General features: G+C 53.2%; 5 protein-coding genes across 5 annotated transcripts; all 5 read left to right on the top strand.

Annotated features, from left to right (window-relative positions):
- Positions 1 to 162: 162 nt before the first annotated feature.
- On the top strand, positions 163 to 2436 carry BESB_034210 (uncharacterized protein; the record flags this gene model as incomplete). Its single annotated transcript, XM_029362007.1, has 2 exons — positions 163 to 391; positions 1499 to 2436. The coding sequence occupies 2 exons, from the start codon at positions 163 to 165 to the stop codon at positions 2434 to 2436; spliced, it is 1167 nt and encodes a 388-aa protein (XP_029220972.1).
- A 1414-nt stretch (positions 2437 to 3850) lies between these two features.
- On the top strand, positions 3851 to 4852 carry BESB_034200 (SAG-related sequence; the record flags this gene model as incomplete). Its single annotated transcript, XM_029362006.1, has 1 exon — positions 3851 to 4852. One exon carries the CDS (start codon positions 3851 to 3853, stop codon positions 4850 to 4852), a length of 1002 nt encoding a protein of 333 aa, XP_029220971.1.
- A 1295-nt stretch (positions 4853 to 6147) lies between these two features.
- On the top strand, positions 6148 to 7158 carry BESB_034190 (SAG-related sequence; the record flags this gene model as incomplete). Its single annotated transcript, XM_029362005.1, has 1 exon — positions 6148 to 7158. One exon carries the CDS (start codon positions 6148 to 6150, stop codon positions 7156 to 7158), a length of 1011 nt encoding a protein of 336 aa, XP_029220970.1.
- A 1465-nt stretch (positions 7159 to 8623) lies between these two features.
- Positions 8624 to 9613, top strand: BESB_034180 (uncharacterized protein; the record flags this gene model as incomplete). Its single annotated transcript, XM_029362004.1, has 1 exon — positions 8624 to 9613. One exon carries the CDS (start codon positions 8624 to 8626, stop codon positions 9611 to 9613), a length of 990 nt encoding a protein of 329 aa, XP_029220969.1.
- Positions 9614 to 10986: 1373 nt separating this feature from the next.
- BESB_034170 (uncharacterized protein) lies at positions 10987 to 11979 on the top strand (the record flags this gene model as incomplete). The annotated part of the gene is made up of 1 exon (XM_029362003.1): positions 10987 to 11979. One exon carries the CDS (start codon positions 10987 to 10989, stop codon positions 11977 to 11979), a length of 993 nt encoding a protein of 330 aa, XP_029220968.1.
- Positions 11980 to 15778: the final 3799 nt, after the last annotated feature.

The raw sequence follows: 15778 nt of genomic DNA, 5'->3' as shown, positions 1-15778 counted from the left end.
GGAGGGTGGGAAATGTCGGGCAGGAGATGATAGAGCAGGCCCAAAGCCTAGGGTCTAGCAGGCAACAAAGGCGGAAGGCGGGCAGGTAGACTTGCCTGTGCGTCGCACACTGACGACATGGAATCAAATCAGACACCTCGGCGTTTCGTTCCGTATGCTGCAATGATCAATTCCCTTATCAGTCAGCGAGCTGGAATTGATTCGAGCACGAATGTCCCCATGCGAAACTCTTACATTGCGCTTTTCAAGGCACGTATTTCGCTGGTTTTGGGTTCCTTAAATGACCTCGTGGGTCCTTGCTTCCCCCGGTCCAAGGCGAGTAATCTAATCGTCCCCTCGCCAATTATGGTAGCCCAGACCAAGCACGTCAATCTGTTTTTTATCCCCAGAGGTCCGTGTCGGCCTGACTCGTCGGCAAGCGTAATGAGGAAGCCGATGATTTTACGAGTAGACTGGTAACAATATATATGTACACGTTTATATTTTTTTTGGCGTAGGAGACATATCAATGCAATACACAGGAGAGACGCGGATGCTAGGCATGTGTAGAAATATGCAGCCGAGCTGCACTGCGTTGATCGCTGAAAGGGTGTTCACTGCTGTCGGCGTGCATCGCGGTCTTCCTCGCTTGACTCGAGTCGCCCCTCTGTCGCTGCACGAAGCTGCTCTCTCGTGTATTCATCTTGTTCAATGTCAGATGCGTGTCTTCACTGAGGGTCCGCACAAAGGTGTGCACGCGCCGCTGCTTACTTTCTTGCAGTGTTTTGCTCCACCCTACATGCGTTCCCTGTACTCAGTACACGATGGTGCCCCAGTACACTGAGGGTTTCAAGCCAGGGAGGCTTGTCTCCGATCATGCTATGCAACTCTATGCGCCTGAAGGCCTGTAGAGTCCTGTAACATGATCCAGCTGTACAAGAAAGAGTCATTCATTCACCATGAGCGACCCGCCCACACACGATCACGGCCAGACCTGTGAGCATCTGGTGTTACTCAGCGCTGACAAAATGGAAGAGAGGTGCGCAATATACCCGAATCAGCATTCCGAATGTAGAAGAGTGTCCTGGAGAAAGTTCTGCTGGACGATGCTGGGGGAGTCCTACACATGAGCCCCGTACCAATCACCCTTGAGGCCCCCCCCCTGGGCGGGTTGTTCCGCGCATGCGGGTTCGCCAACACAAAGACACAGGCTGAGAGCCATTCATGGCCTGCTGAGTTCGCTCTTTGTAATCCAGACACAAAAGACCCCCTTGAAAGGTTTCGGAAGTTTGCTTCTGGATGCCATCAAAAGTTTCGTTCGGCGAGTTTACTCTGTGGCTGCAACTGACCTGACGAACCTCAAATTCCCTTGATGCAATTGTGTTAAGAGTGTTACACGGTCTGCTGATCTCTACGGGCGGTTGCTTCGCCTGGATCTGTGATTTTTTGAAAATGAGTACTGCCTGCCGTCGTTTCTTGGCATGTGGAGTTTTATTCTCCCTTTTTGTTTCCCTTGCAGCTGGGGCGCCAAGGGCATCGCTCGCCGGTGACGAAGCAGGCGCGCAAGAGGCAGACCAGACGGCCGGAGAAACTTGCGACCCAACCCAGATTAAGGACAAACAATGGTTGGATTTAGTTCTCAAACCTGAGATGACAAATATATCGTTCGGATGTAAGGAGGACCTGAAAGCGCTAAAACCCGAAGGGGACAAGGTGTTCACGACCGAGGAATGTAAAGAAGACCACCAGACCCCTCTGTCGACGGCGTGCGCTGGCGCGAAACTAGAGCGTTCAGTAGCCGGGGCGACGAAGCATACATTAACTGTAAACCCGAGGCCTCCCCAGGACAAAGTGTTTTACTACAAGTGTCAGTCCGCGGATTCTCCCAGCATGGAAGCGTTAGGATTCAAAGTCGACGCACAGAAAACGGAATGCATCATCAAGATAACAGTGAAGGGGGTCGGTCCTGCGACAGTCGTCCCCGCCGCACACATCTGCGTCCCGAAGGAAACGGGAAAAGACTCCAGAAACGTTAAGGAGTTGACACTGGAGGGGGACAAGCAGAGCATCGATTTCAGTTGCGGCAAACAGGCAAACACACAGCTCACTCCTGCGGCGAATCTGAATAAGTTTTGCGCGGATGAGGGCTGCCAGGACCAGAAGGATCTCTCCACGGTGTGGTCCGATGCGGCGTTGACAGAGTCGACGGCAGGCGATGCGACGAGTTACACGCTTAGCGTCAAGTCGGAGCGGTCCGAGGACAAGAGTATCTACTACAAGTGCAGCATTCCGGCAAATGAAAAAACTGAGGTGCATGATGACGAGGGGGCCAGACAGGAAAAGGCATGTGTCCTCAAAATCACCGTGAAGTCCGGGGACACGTCATCAGCAGCTGCTTGGATGACTCTGACTTCCTGTCTGATCGGGCAAGTCGTGCTGGGTCTCCTTAACCTCTAGATGTGAGTGGCTGGTCCTTGTATTTTTTAGCGTAAAGCTGGTAGTGAATGTGGTGGCAGGGAGTGGTTTATACGCTGGTGGATCCTACAGCCTACGTGCTTCTTTCTACTAACGGTTTTCCGCCGCAACGGCCATTGGATCAATATACTTAAACCGTATTTTGGTCGACCGGTCGGCGAGGTGTCCCCTTTCCGGCGATGCTCATGCCATTGTGAAAGCGCACAAGTCACTGAAAAGACGGGTCTGCGTCTGTCTCGGTCGGGCGGATAGGAACGTGCGTTTACTTGTGAGTGGGTTTCCGTCAACGAATATATCTAGACGCTCTGGTTGTCTTCTACTGGATGACGGACGCTGCGATGGGCCGCCGTTCACACAAAAATGGATCAGATGGAAACACCCGTCAGCGATTGCCCATCACTGTACTATTCGCGTAGGTGCCCGTAACTCACGCTTCCCTGACTCAAGGAATGACGAGCGAAACCTGTCAGATGTCGGAATCGGGACAGTACGCAGATGATATATAGTGACACTTCATGCGTGCCAAACGTCATTGTCGGTTTCACAGATGCCTCTGATGTGTCCCTTCGATCCCGAACACACTTATTGCTATCAAGAAGGGAGACTGGAATAGAGCCCAAGCGAACAAGGACAACTCAGTCCCGAGACGACTGCCCTATTCGTCAGTGTATGTTCTGGTTTGTCGTGTTTAGATTTCGAGTCCCTCTGTCCAAGCTTGCGCCGGACACTGATTCAGCGTAGTGGTGACACGACAGTGTATATCAGCACCGAATCGGCATGCACCTGTCCTGTTCGCTTTGGCACTTCGGGAAAAATCAATCTGCGGCGATTCGGTTCTGGGCGCTCCGTGTCTGCCGTCAAGCTTCCACGACTGTCTTCGTCCACTCCAGGGGCAACTGTACAAGACACAGAAACGTCGAGTTTCCCCGGCATAATGAATGAGGACAGTCACGGAGACAAAATACTGGATCCTGACGATATCCGGTTGTCTGGGCCAACGTGCCGCCAGAAGGGTCGAGTCAGTTCAGTAGCTCACATGGTGCTGCCTTTCATCGAGTCTTGAGAACAATTCAGAAAATGATAAGCTGGATGATCTGCACAGCCCCAGGACCCCAAGGAGGCGCCCTAGCGACCTGCGTGCGCGCGGTGCCCAGACATGATGGTTAACAGTGCCTTTCTAACTTCTTTATTTGCAGCTGCGTCAACAAGGGACGCCCGCAAAAGGCGACTTTTAGCTTCGTCATATGCCGTGTTTTTTGTGGTGCATTTCGTTTGTCTGCTGTTGACCTGACGGGTCTCTCACATTCCCCTGGAGCGGTTTTGGACTTCTGCAGTAGTAGTATCCCTGGTGGTTTCGAGGGTCGCCTGGTCCGCGTGCATCTGTGGTTCGGCAAAAATGGCTGGAGGCGGTCGTTGTGTCGTGGCCTTTGGAGCTTTTTTCTCCATTTTCCTTGCCCTCGTGGCTGGAGCGCCAACGGCGACCTACGCCGATGATGTCTCGCCCGGCGCAAGCCAAATCACCGAACACGTGTGTGACCCGGCGCAGCTGGTCGAAGGAGGAAAGCAGTGGCTTGATTTGGTTCTCAAGCCTGAGATGAAAAGCATTGCGTTCAAATGTAAAGAGGAGTCGATAGAACTGAAGCCAGATGGGAACGACGTGTTTACGACCGAGGACTGTTCGGACCCCAAAACCCTCCTGTCGAAGGCGTGCCCTGGAGCGCAACTAGAACGTCCGGCAGGCGCGCCGAAAAAGTTTACATTAACCGTCAGCCCGAGGCCGTCGGAGGACAGGTTCTTTTACTACAAGTGTGAATCACAGAAACCTCCCACAGTGCAGACACGCGGTTCGGACACCGGTGTGACGCAGAAGGACTGCATCGTTAAGATAACTGTCAAGGGCGTCAGTCCTGCCACCATCGTCCCTCCCGTCCACATCTGCGATCCGAAGGAACAGACAGACGATTCAGTGAACCTGAAGGAAGTGACCCTTGAGGCGGACAAGCAAAGCATCGACTTCAGTTGCGGTAACGAAGCAGGCGCACAGCTCACTCCTGCGACGAGCCTGAAGAAGTTTTGCGCGGATGAGGGCTGCCAGGAGCAGAAAGAGCTCTCCTCGGTCTGGAGTGATGCTGCACTGACGACGGCAGGCTCTGGTGCTGCGACGAGTTACACGCTCAGCATCAGGTCGGAGCGCAAGGAGGACAAAAATATCTACTACAAATGCAGTATTCCTGTGAAGGATCCAGCGGAGAAACCGAAGGATGGGGCGGACAGCATGGAGAAGAGTTGTTTCCTCAAAATTACGGTCAAGTCGGATGAGTCGTCCTCGGCACCAGCGTGGATGGCTGTGTCGTCTTGTCTTCTCGGGCAGATCATGCTCGGTCTCTTCTGCATCTAGATGGGACCGCGCTAGAGCATGTTTTTAAATCTAGAGATGTGGAATGAGATTTGCTTGTGAGCCAACTATCCTAACAGCATCTGGATACCATGCATGTCCTTGTAATTGCGTTTCTTGCCTAACCAGCCTCTGCCCTTCTGTGCGGGTTTGCGTGTCGGTTTTTGCCACGACCCACGTTGCTGCGGTCTTCTACTGTCTCTTGCTGTATCAAAACTGTTTCCGTGTATTGCCTGCTGAACCTCGTTAGCGGGGACGGGAGGAGTCCCACCCGTTTTTGATTTCACCGTTGTCATGTTAACTGACAAACGTGGCCGTGATCTCGGAGCTGCAGCCAGTCTCTCCGTGATTTACGGGCGAAAATGTACAACGATTTGCGTGTAAGGAGACTGGCTAGACAGACAGGTGAGGCATCGTGCGCAGCTACATGTTAGCCCTCAGCTTTCTAGACTTCTCCCGCGCCTCATCTGGCATTCCCGCGATCCGTACGCGGCGAATCCTCTCCGCCAGTGGAAACTGAAATACGGTTTGATAGGCGCGCTCTATTGACTTCGCCACAAGACTGGAGGCCCGGTGGCCTGCCTATCACCACCACTTCCGATCCTTTCCGCTGTCGATTTCGCGAGGGGGTCGTTCCTGTCTGACGCTTTTGGAACGGACCCGATTTCGCATTCTGATGAGAAGTCAAATTGGAGAGTGGGAAGCTCGTACTAGCCTCGCTAAAAGGCCGCTCCCAAGCGTTTGCTCGAATCAGCACTTCCGCGCAAAAGCACATGGCCAAGGGTCCGCAGCGGCCACCAGGTAAAATAACGTACAAGACACTCGAGGCCGTTTTGCAGAGGCACTGCGCAACAAAGCAGCTGCAGACACGCGCAGATGCAGGGCACAGGAAGAAGCTCATGCTTTCGAGAAAAGGAAGCCCGGAACAGTCCACTGCCAGAATTTGTGCCATGCTATCTGCATTGACTCAGCTGGGTAAATCCAGCACGGGATGGGCACGCTGAATGCGGGCCGCAGTCTGGAATGTTCGGCAGGCGAGTCTGGCGCATGCAGGCTCCGACGCGTGGACATACGCGAAGCTTGCGCGACTACGATTGTTATTTGTCGTGCACGCCTGCGAGGAGGGGCTCTAAGGACCACTTTTTCTTCTCTCACACACTCTGGCTCTTAGATTATTCCGCGGTAGGTACGGGGCGGTCTGACGAGATCCAAATCTCGCCGCTCCGAGTTCGATTGGCGTCTGCAGAGGGGTCGAGGGTAGTGTCTGTACATACGCGCGTGTCTGTAGGTTTTCGAAAATGAGTACACTACGTCGTCGGTTATCGGTTTTGGGGAGGTTCTTCTCCGTTTGTCTTGCCCTGGTAGCTGTGGCGCCGAAAGGAGCTCACTGCGATCACGACAGCAATCCTAGTGTGGCCCCAGACACCGAGCGTACCTGCAATGCGAACGAGATTCGGGAGGACAAAAAGATTCTTCCTTTGATTCTCGAACCTAAGGCGACGAGCATTTCGTTCAAATGTGCGGCTGATTCGACAGCGCTCGAGCCAGCAGAAAATCAGGTGTTCGTGGACGAGATCTGCAGCATCTCACAGCAACTCACGCAGGCGTGCGCCACTGCGAGCCTAGAGCGAGGCACATCCCCCACGGAGACGCACACTTTGAAGGTCAACACGAAGCCAGCCCAAGACACGCACTTGTATTTCAAGTGCAAAGCAGCAAATGTGTCCGCACCCCGAGTCGGAGGCGGCGGAAGTTTCGGGAATCCGCAGTCCGAAAAAAAGGACTGCATCGTTAAGATAACTGTCAAGGGCGTCAGTCCTGCCACCATCGTCCCTACCGCCCACATCTGCGATCCGAAGGAACAGACAGACGATTCAGTGAACCTGAAGGAAGTGACCCTTGAGGCGGACAAGCAAAGCATCGACTTCAGTTGCGGTAACGAAGCAGGCGCACAGCTCACTCCTGCGACGAGCCTGAAGAAGTTTTGCACGGATGAGGGCTGCCAGGAGCAGAAAGAGCTCTCCTCGGTCTGGAGTGACGCTGCACTGACGACGGCAGGCTCTGGTGCTGCGACGAGTTACACGCTCAGCATCAGGTCGGAGCGCAAGGAGGACAAGGATATCTACTACAAATGCAGCGTGCCCGCAAGTAACAAAACCAAGGTGGAGGAGGATGGTGCAACTGGCAAGGAGAAGAGCTGTGTCCTCAAGATCACAGTGAAGTCTGGCGAGACGTCATTAGCAGCTGCGTTGATGGCGGTTTCGTCTTGTCTTGTCGGGCAGATCATACTGGGCCTCCTTTCGTTCTAAATGATAGACACTGGTAACCGTATTCGATTGTTTTTTGTTAGTCGTGGATGCGATGGCAGGGAACAGTCTGAACATCGGCGGACACTACAACCCACGAGTTTCTGTCTACTAACCGTTTCTCGCGGCAGAGGCCACTGCGTTATCAGACCTTGAGCAGTGATTTTGAACGAGTGGGGGGCCAGCTGTCCCATTTATGGCTATCCTGACGCCGCTGTGAGGGCGCACATGGCATTCAGCTTGCCAACATTACTCTGTCGAACTTAGTATGAACGCGCGTCCTCTTCTGAGTTGGTTTCTGTTAACGAAAATATATGGGCACTCTGGTGGTCTTTCACCCGATCAAACACGCTGCAGCGAGATGTGGTTGAATAAAAATGCACCAGATCGAAAAACGCGCGTCAGTACTTCCCCCTTAATGTACTGTTTGAGGTGCTCGTAACTCACGTGTTCCGCGACGCAAGGAATGACGAATGAAACCAGTCAGCTATCGGAATCGGGTCGGTACGCAGATCACATATAGTGATATTCATGAGGGTGAGATGTCGTTTTCAGTATACACGGACATCTTCGATGTGTCTCTCCCGACATCAGCCGATCCCGAACACACTTTGTGATGTCAAGTGGCGAGACTGGAACTACAGCGTAGGCCGGCGTTTCAACTGAGTCCCCAGACCGCCGTCCGATAAGCTAGCCTAATCCAGATTTCTCTGATTTCTGCCGGGGTTCGATTTCGAGTGTCTCCTTCACTAATTTCGTACTCTTAGCGCGGACGCCGACCCAGCGTGGTTTTCCGACGGCAGTGCAGAGGGCACCATAGAAGGGGCGTGAATATGAAATCATCGCATACCGGATTCATCAGCTCGGAAACAGGGCTCTAAAGAACCAGCACAGTTTAGTGTGAGTCATCTCGGCTCGCGATGCTCCGTGTCTGGCGCCGCACCTCCTCGACTGTCTCCATGCGCTCCATTCGCAATTCTACAAGACACAGAAAGGTCACATTTTCCGGCCTAATGCATGGAGACAGTCGCGGAGACAAAACGCGGAATCTTGAGCATATCGAGTTGGTGGACTAAGGCGCTGACAGAAGGGTCCAATTCTCTTCAGTCACCCACAGAGTGGTGTTTTCATCGATTCTCGAGAACAATTCCGAGGCTGGTATGCTGGATGATCCGCGCAGCCTCACGCCCCCCGGAGGTGGGCCGATGGCATGCAAGCGTTCGACGACCACACATGATTGGAGTGGGCGACAGTGCCGCCTTAAATTTCTTTTCTTTGCATCAGCAAGGGACGCTCGTACCCTGGTGAAAAAATTCCTTGCCTCCATCGAGTACCGTATTTGTTGGCTGCACTTTGGGTCTGCAGTTGCGTTGACGGGTCCTTCGTATTCCCCTGGAGTGCTGTTGGTGGCACGGCTGGCGATTTCTAGTTTGCAGGCTGGTGTGCGTGCATCTGTGGTTCTTCGAAAATGAAGACAGACAGTCGCTACACCATGGGGCTTGGAGTCTTCTTCTTCATCTGCCTCGGATTGGTTCTTGTCGCACCGAAGGCATCCCGCGCCGACAGCCTTGGTCCGAGCAGTACAGACACAAGCACCGAGAATGTCTGCGATCCGAAGGTGTACACAGGGGAGAAAAAGTGGCTTGACTTGGAAGTCAAACCTGAGATGGACAACATTTCGTTCAAGTGCGCGGCCGCTTTGAAAACACTGAAGCCAGAAGAAGACTACGTGTTCCAGACCGAAAAATGCGACCAGAAGCAGGCCCTGACAGAGGCGTGCCCGGGTGCGAAACTCGATCGGAAACAGGCTGCACAGGACACGTACAGCCTGACCCTGAGCACGAAGCCGACCCAAGACAAGGTCCTCTACTACAAGTGTGAAGCAACGCCATCTCGAGCGAAGGGCGGGGAAGAACTTGTTGCCGGGAAGGAATGCATCGTCAAGATAACAGTGAAGGGGGTCGGTCCTGCGACAGTCGTCCCCGCCGCACACATCTGCGTCCCGAAGGAAACGGGAAAAGACTCCAGAAACGTTAAGGAGTTGACACTGGAGGGGGACAAGCAGAGCATCGATTTCAGTTGCGGCAAACAGGCAAACACACAGCTCACTCCTGCGGCGAATCTGAATAAGTTTTGCGCGGATGAGGGCTGCCAGGACCAGAAGGATCTCTCCACGGTGTGGTCTGATGCGGCGTTGACAGAGTCGACGGCAGGCGATGCGACGAGTTACACGCTTAGCGTCAAGTCGGAGCGGTCCGAGGACAAGAGTATCTACTACAAGTGCAGCGCTCCCGTGGAGCAACAAACTGAGAAACAACAAGCTGAGGCGACCAGCCAGGAAAAGAGTTGTGTGCTCAAGATCACCGTCAAGTCCGATGAGTTGTCGTTGGCACCAGCGTGGATGGCTTTGTCTGCTTGCCTTGTCGGTCAGATCATGCTCGGTCTCCTTTACCTCTAGATGTGAGAGTGTGCTCGTCCCTGCATTTTCCCTGTGGAGGGGTGGGTTGACGTCGGTCTAAATGAATTATGCCGTTGCAGAGTCCGCCACTTAGCGTGTTATACGTCTCGTGTGTTCTCTTTGCAGTCCGAGATCTCGACTTGTTTTCGCCCCATTTCGGCATGTCCCGTCACATACTCAGCAACGTGTCTTGTGAGTTGGTTTTACTAGCGTACCGATATTAAGGAAGTCTTTCAGGTAGGACATCTTGTTCTATTACTTGTATGCGACCCTGGCCAACGCACTAACTCCACATTCATTTGTTTTAGCTCATTTTGCAATGAATCCGTTTAAGGTACTATCCACCAAACTTTCAGGCGCGCACACCGGTTCATCCTCGTCGTCTTCACTTCGTTTGTAACCCATCGCCACACTGGCTCGTGTGCCACGAGTCACTGCCATGTACGCCTGACAGGATTACAAACGAAGGCACACAGATAGTTTCCTTCTTGCATTGAGATTGTATGAGTTACCATGCAAGGCTCTGCGTGGTCCTGAGTCTCAGAGTTGTCTCCGCTATGACGCTCGACATCTAATATCCATGCGCACACTCGGCGCCGGACCACGTTACGTCGAGGCGCAATAGCGCTTTTTCCTGGGCCTTTTATTCACTCGGCGCCTTCTGCGTTCGGCTTCATGATTCATTCTCTGTTCAGAGACCCCTGTGGAAGGCACCGAGTCTGCACAGCTGCCAGGCGCCACAACGGAGGTTGAGCTGTTGAGTCAAAAGCAGGTACCTGCGTGAGGTGAGATTCTCTCAGAGAGGCAGCGACAGTCCGCCAACGGCAGAGTTGCTCAGGAGTACTCGACACAATGGCACGCAAGCAGACGGTACAAGGAACCGCCCCAGAAGCCGAAAAGGGACTTTCGAAGTTGTAGGGCGCATGGACGTAGCAGCTGGAAGCGCACCGAGGCATGCCGACGATCTGCGGTTCTCAGGACAAAGGATTTGACCGGATAGTCTTGGCGGTTCCATTCACTCATACAGGCTGATTCGCTTCTTGTAATAGCAACGGAACTGGCACCGTCGACGCCCTGGAAGGCTTTGTCGACCCCGGTCTACCGCTGCATGCACGGGCTCGGAGCGCAGACACTAATGATTGCGGCTTCCGACCGTGTCTTTAGTCTGTCTTGCAATCGGACACGCAAGGCATATATGTGGAATTCCACAAAACGCTAAAGTTTGACGCAGGCAAAGTCCTGTTTTAGCCCTTTTCTTTGTGTGCCCATGGGCTAACACTTCAAGCCCTTGTTTTGTGCCACGGCTTGACTGGTGACTGAACATCGTTGTCCCGAGGTTCCGTTGATGCGTTTGTTCCTGTTTTTTCTTGAAAATGAGGATACTCCGCTGCCATCTCACGGGATTTGGACTTTTCTTCTCCATATGTCTTTTTCTCGTCGTTGTTGCACCGAGAGCGTCCTACGGGGATAACCCTGTGGGCGCCACGCAGGATAAAATCTGCAATTCGCAGGATGGTAATACAGGGAAGAAGCCGCTCGATTTGGTACTCGAGACTCAGGCGCAGAGCCTAACATTCGCGTGTGGAGAGGGTCTGACAGCGCTCAAGCCAGAACAGGACAACGTCTTTACGAGAGAGGATTGCGGGTCGCATCAATCCCTATCAGCGGCGTGTCCTGGTGCGCGCCTGGATCGTTCCCTGGTGTCGCAAAGGACGTACAAATTGACTGTTAGCCGGAAACCGCCACAAGACAAGCTCTTATACTACAAGTGTGAATCACAGGAGTCTCTCGCAGCGCACACACGTGGTTCGCAAGCCGGGGTGACGCAGAAGGACTGCATCGTTAAGATAACTGTCAAGGGTGTCAGTCCTGCGACAGTCGTCCCCGCCGCACACATCTGCGTCCCGAAGGAAACGGGAAAAGACTCCACAAGCGTTAAGGAGTTGACCCTCGAGGCGGACAAGCAAAGCATCGACTTCAGTTGCGGTAACGAAGCAGGCGCACAGCTCACTCCTGCGACGAGCCTGAAGAAGTTTTGCGCGGATGAGGGCTGCCAGGAGCAGAAAGAGCTCTCCTCGGTCTGGAGTGACGCTGCACTGACGACGGCAGGCTCTGGTGCTGCGACGAGTTACACGCTCAGCATCAGGTCGGAGCGCAAGGAGGACAAGGATATCTACTACAAATGCAGCGTGCCCGCAAGTAACAAAACCAAGGTGGAGGAGGATGGTGCAACTGGCAAGGAGAAGAGCTGTGTCCTCAAGATCACAGTGAAGTCCGGCGAGACGTCATTAGCAGCTGCATGGGTGGCTGTGACTTCTTGTGTTTTCGGGCAGATACTGCTGGGTTTGCTTTCGTTCTGGATGTGAAACAGTGATCCCTGTACTCAATAGCGCTTCGATGGTGGTTATTAGGATGACAGGGAGCAGTCCATGCTTCGCCGGTTAGAACGACCTGCGAGTATCCTTCCAAAAACCGTCTTTCGCGGCAACGGCCCGTGGTATCGCCAGACTCTGGACGGTGCTTTGATCGACAGGGGGGTAAAATGTCGTATTTCTGGCTGCGCCAACGCCACGTGCGGGTGTCGCTTATCACTGAAGGCACGGCCGCACTTCGTCCCCGCCAGGCATAGTAGGAACGTGCAGTTCCTTGAAGTGGATTTTGACCAGCGAAAGTATTAAGGCACTCTAGTTGTCTCGTACCCAAGTCGACCGCTCTTCAATAGGCTGTCAGTCAACAAAGAATATAGCAGATCGAGAAACAGGCGTCGGCGCTGCCCCTCACATGTACTTTTGCACAGGCAGGCGTCGCTCAAGTCTCTGGGTCATACGGAATGACAAGTGACATCTCTTAGACATCGTACGTACAAGACACAGCGGGACAGCTCACGCATTTGAGAGGTCTATTCCAGTTTTACAGCTGCCTCCCGTGTGTCACTTCTGGCATTAACAGCCGTCGAACGCAGTCAGGGCTGTGAAGAAATGACGCCGGAAAGAGGGGGTAGCCGGGAAACAATTTCAACTCAGCCCCTAGACCGCCGCGCGGTTAGTCAGTCTTTAGTAGATGTTTCTGATTCCTGCCAGGGCGTGATTACGAGTCGTTTCCTCCAGTTTTGTACTGTTCAGACCGACACCGACCAGCATAGTGTTCACACGGCCGTGCAGAGGGCACCACAGAACCGGCACGAATCTGCTCTGTTCGCGAATCTCCGCACATAGCATTGACCAGCTCCGAACAGAGAGTTCGCTGTCCCAGAAGGATAAATACAAACCAACGAATCGCTTTGTATCGGCATGCATCGTACCTGGCGTCGTGCCTCCGCGACTGTCTTCATGCACTCTACGGGCAATTCTACAAGACACGGGAAGGTTACATTTTCCGATGTGGTGCATGAAAGCCGTGGAGACAAAACACTAGATCCTGGGCATGTGGGGTTCTCTGGATCAGAGTGCTAAAGGAAGAGTCCAGCTAGGTTCAGATACTCCCAGGGTGCTGGTTTTTTCATCGATCCGCGAGAACAATTCAGAGACCGAAAGGCTGGATGATCTGCATTGCCGCTCGCACGCCGGAGGCGGGTCGACGACATGCTGGCGTGCTGTGCCCTTGCGTGATAGGAACGGGAGACGATGCCTTTCTATTCCTTTTCATGGAAGTCAACAAGAGAAGCTCGTATTTTGGCACAAACAGGTTCTTGACTCCATCGAGCGCCGTATTTTTTGGATACATTTTGTGTCCGCAGTCGCCCTGACGGGGCTCCCGTATTCTCCTGTAGTTCTTTTGGCAGCCGTAGTGCACGCTGGTGCGCGTGCATCCGTGCTGCTTCCAAAAAGAGTGCACTCAGCCGTTACACCATGGTCTGAGCCTTTTTCTCCACTCTTCTTGCCCTTGTAGCTGAGCGCCAGATGACCTCCGCTGAGGATCTTGATGTCTCTCAGAGAAGGGCCGGCCCGTCAACAACGTCTGCGACCCGACCAAGATTACCGGAGAACAAAAGTGGCTTGACTTGGTTCTCAAGCCTGGACGAAAAGCCTCTCGTTCAAGTGTCCGGATCAGTTGAAAGCGCTGAAGTCAAATGTCCAAGAGGTGTTTACGACAGAAGGCTGTGACAACAGCAAAAAACTGCCCCTGTCGACGGCGTGTGCCGGCGCTGAACTAGACCGGAAGGAGACCCCCCAAAATATCTACACATTACCTGAGCCCGAGGCCGTCCGACGACAAGTTCCTGTACTACAACTGTGAAGTAGAGCAAGGTTACAACGTGATAACGCCATATCCCGAAGTCGACGTGAAGAAAAATGAGTGCATCATCAAGATAACTGTCAAGGCCGTCAGGCCTACAGTCATCGTCGCCGCTGCACGCATCTGCGTCCGAAAGAACAGACAGGCGATTCAGTGAATCTGAGGCAAGTGACGCTTGGCGGGGGCATGCAGAGCATTGATTTCAGGTGCGGCAAACAGAAAGACACAAAGCTCACTCCTGCGGCGAATCTGAATAAGTTTTGCGCGGATGAGGGCTGCAATGACCAGAAAGAGCTCTCCTCGGTACGCACTGATGCTGCACTGACGACGGCAGGCTCTGGTGCTGTGATGAGTTACACGCTTAGCATCATGTCGGACCGGTCCGAAGACATGAGTAGTAGATACTCCCGTGGAGCGACAAACTGAGAAACAGCAAGCTGAGGCGACCAGCCAGGAAAAGAGTTGTGTGCTCAAGAAAACCGTCAAGTCCGATGAGTCGTCGTCGGCGCCAGCGTGCATGGCTTTGCCTGCTTGCCTTGTCGGTTAGATCATGCTCGGTCTCCTTTACATCTAGTGTGTGGGAGTGTGCCCATTCCTCTATTTTCCTTGAGAAGGGGTCTGCACCTCCCCCTAAACTTGCAACAGTACCTCTAGATGTCAGAAAAGATGTCGTATTCTCGTTGATCAGTTGAATAAACTATGTCGATGCTCTCATCATGCGGACGATGCAGCGCGGCCGCTTTTCGGCTTGGGGTGCTGCAGTAACGATTTCAGCGAAACAATGTGCCTTTGACCCCAGTGTTAGGCCTTGCTCCCTCATCTAGAAGGATCTTCATAGACCGCGCGGCATTGTTTCTGTTGCCACGCTATGGCTTGCTTTTTCTTGGTTGGTCGTCCGAAGGAGGAGGCTTTCTGGGCTCGTTTAACGTTAGCTTGAGAGCACACGTTTCACCGTAGCTGCGTCCCTTTTCTGATCATCGGGTCGTTCCTTGTTTGTGCAGTTGATTACGCCTCTTCCGAAAAACTCACTTTTTGCGTCTTGGTACCCTGACCCGCTATCAGCAGCCGTTTGCCAGAGGTCGGTAAATCTGGACCCAAGATGATCCTAACGGTTTCCCCGTTTCCCGCTATGCTGGTTGCAACCAGATGCGTCAGTGGCAGTGTCAGATAAGCCGAATTCGCGACTAAATGCGAGTGAAATCGTATACAAGGTGAAGTGGGCAGCCGGGTGGCGAACGTTGAACTGCTGTTTGCGTGAAACTCTTGAGCTCAGCTTCTTAAACGCGTCCATTGCGTTGAAATTGGCGTCAGCGTGAACTGCTGCGGCCGTAGTACCGGGCTTGAAATGAATGCCAAAGCACAACATGGTGTCCGGTTTCCGTATGTGACCAGGACACTATCCTTACGTCCTAGAAAGATTAGAATCTGTAGTAGTTGAAAACGGCGTTTTTTCGCCCTAAATTGGTACTGGTCTTGGTTGGATGCGCGAACCCTGACTAGTTCTAATATCTTCAACAGCGCGCTTCCGTCCCTCTTTCTCGCATTCGTGGCAATTAAGGGGGCACACATCCTCATACGGACGCGAAGCCCGTGCGGAAAGACAACCCAAGAAAAAAACAACGTCCTTTGGCTCTTTGCAAGTCTTTTCGGACAAATGTGATAGTTCACCATGCCTCACTGGGGGCAAAGCCACACATGCGCGGCCAATGCTGAAATAAACAGATCGGCGATGCAAGACACGGAGGGAGTGCAATTTTGAGGCGTAGCACCCAGCATGCATACAGAGAGCACCTCAGGTTGACTGTGTAAGGCGCCATATACATATCCAATGAGGATCGGTGACTCACAACGTGCCCTTTAAAAGAAGGCTTTCCATGGACGGTTCCTAAACACAAGGATGTGCTGGACGACATTCATGCCGCCATCGCG

Source organism: Besnoitia besnoiti, chromosome II, assembly GCF_002563875.1.
Source record: "Besnoitia besnoiti strain Bb-Ger1 chromosome II, whole genome shotgun sequence".
Classification (NCBI taxonomy): domain Eukaryota; phylum Apicomplexa; class Conoidasida; order Eucoccidiorida; family Sarcocystidae; genus Besnoitia; species Besnoitia besnoiti.
The sequence above is the reverse complement of the archived record's forward strand: the minus strand, read 5'-3'. Positions and strand labels throughout refer to the sequence as shown.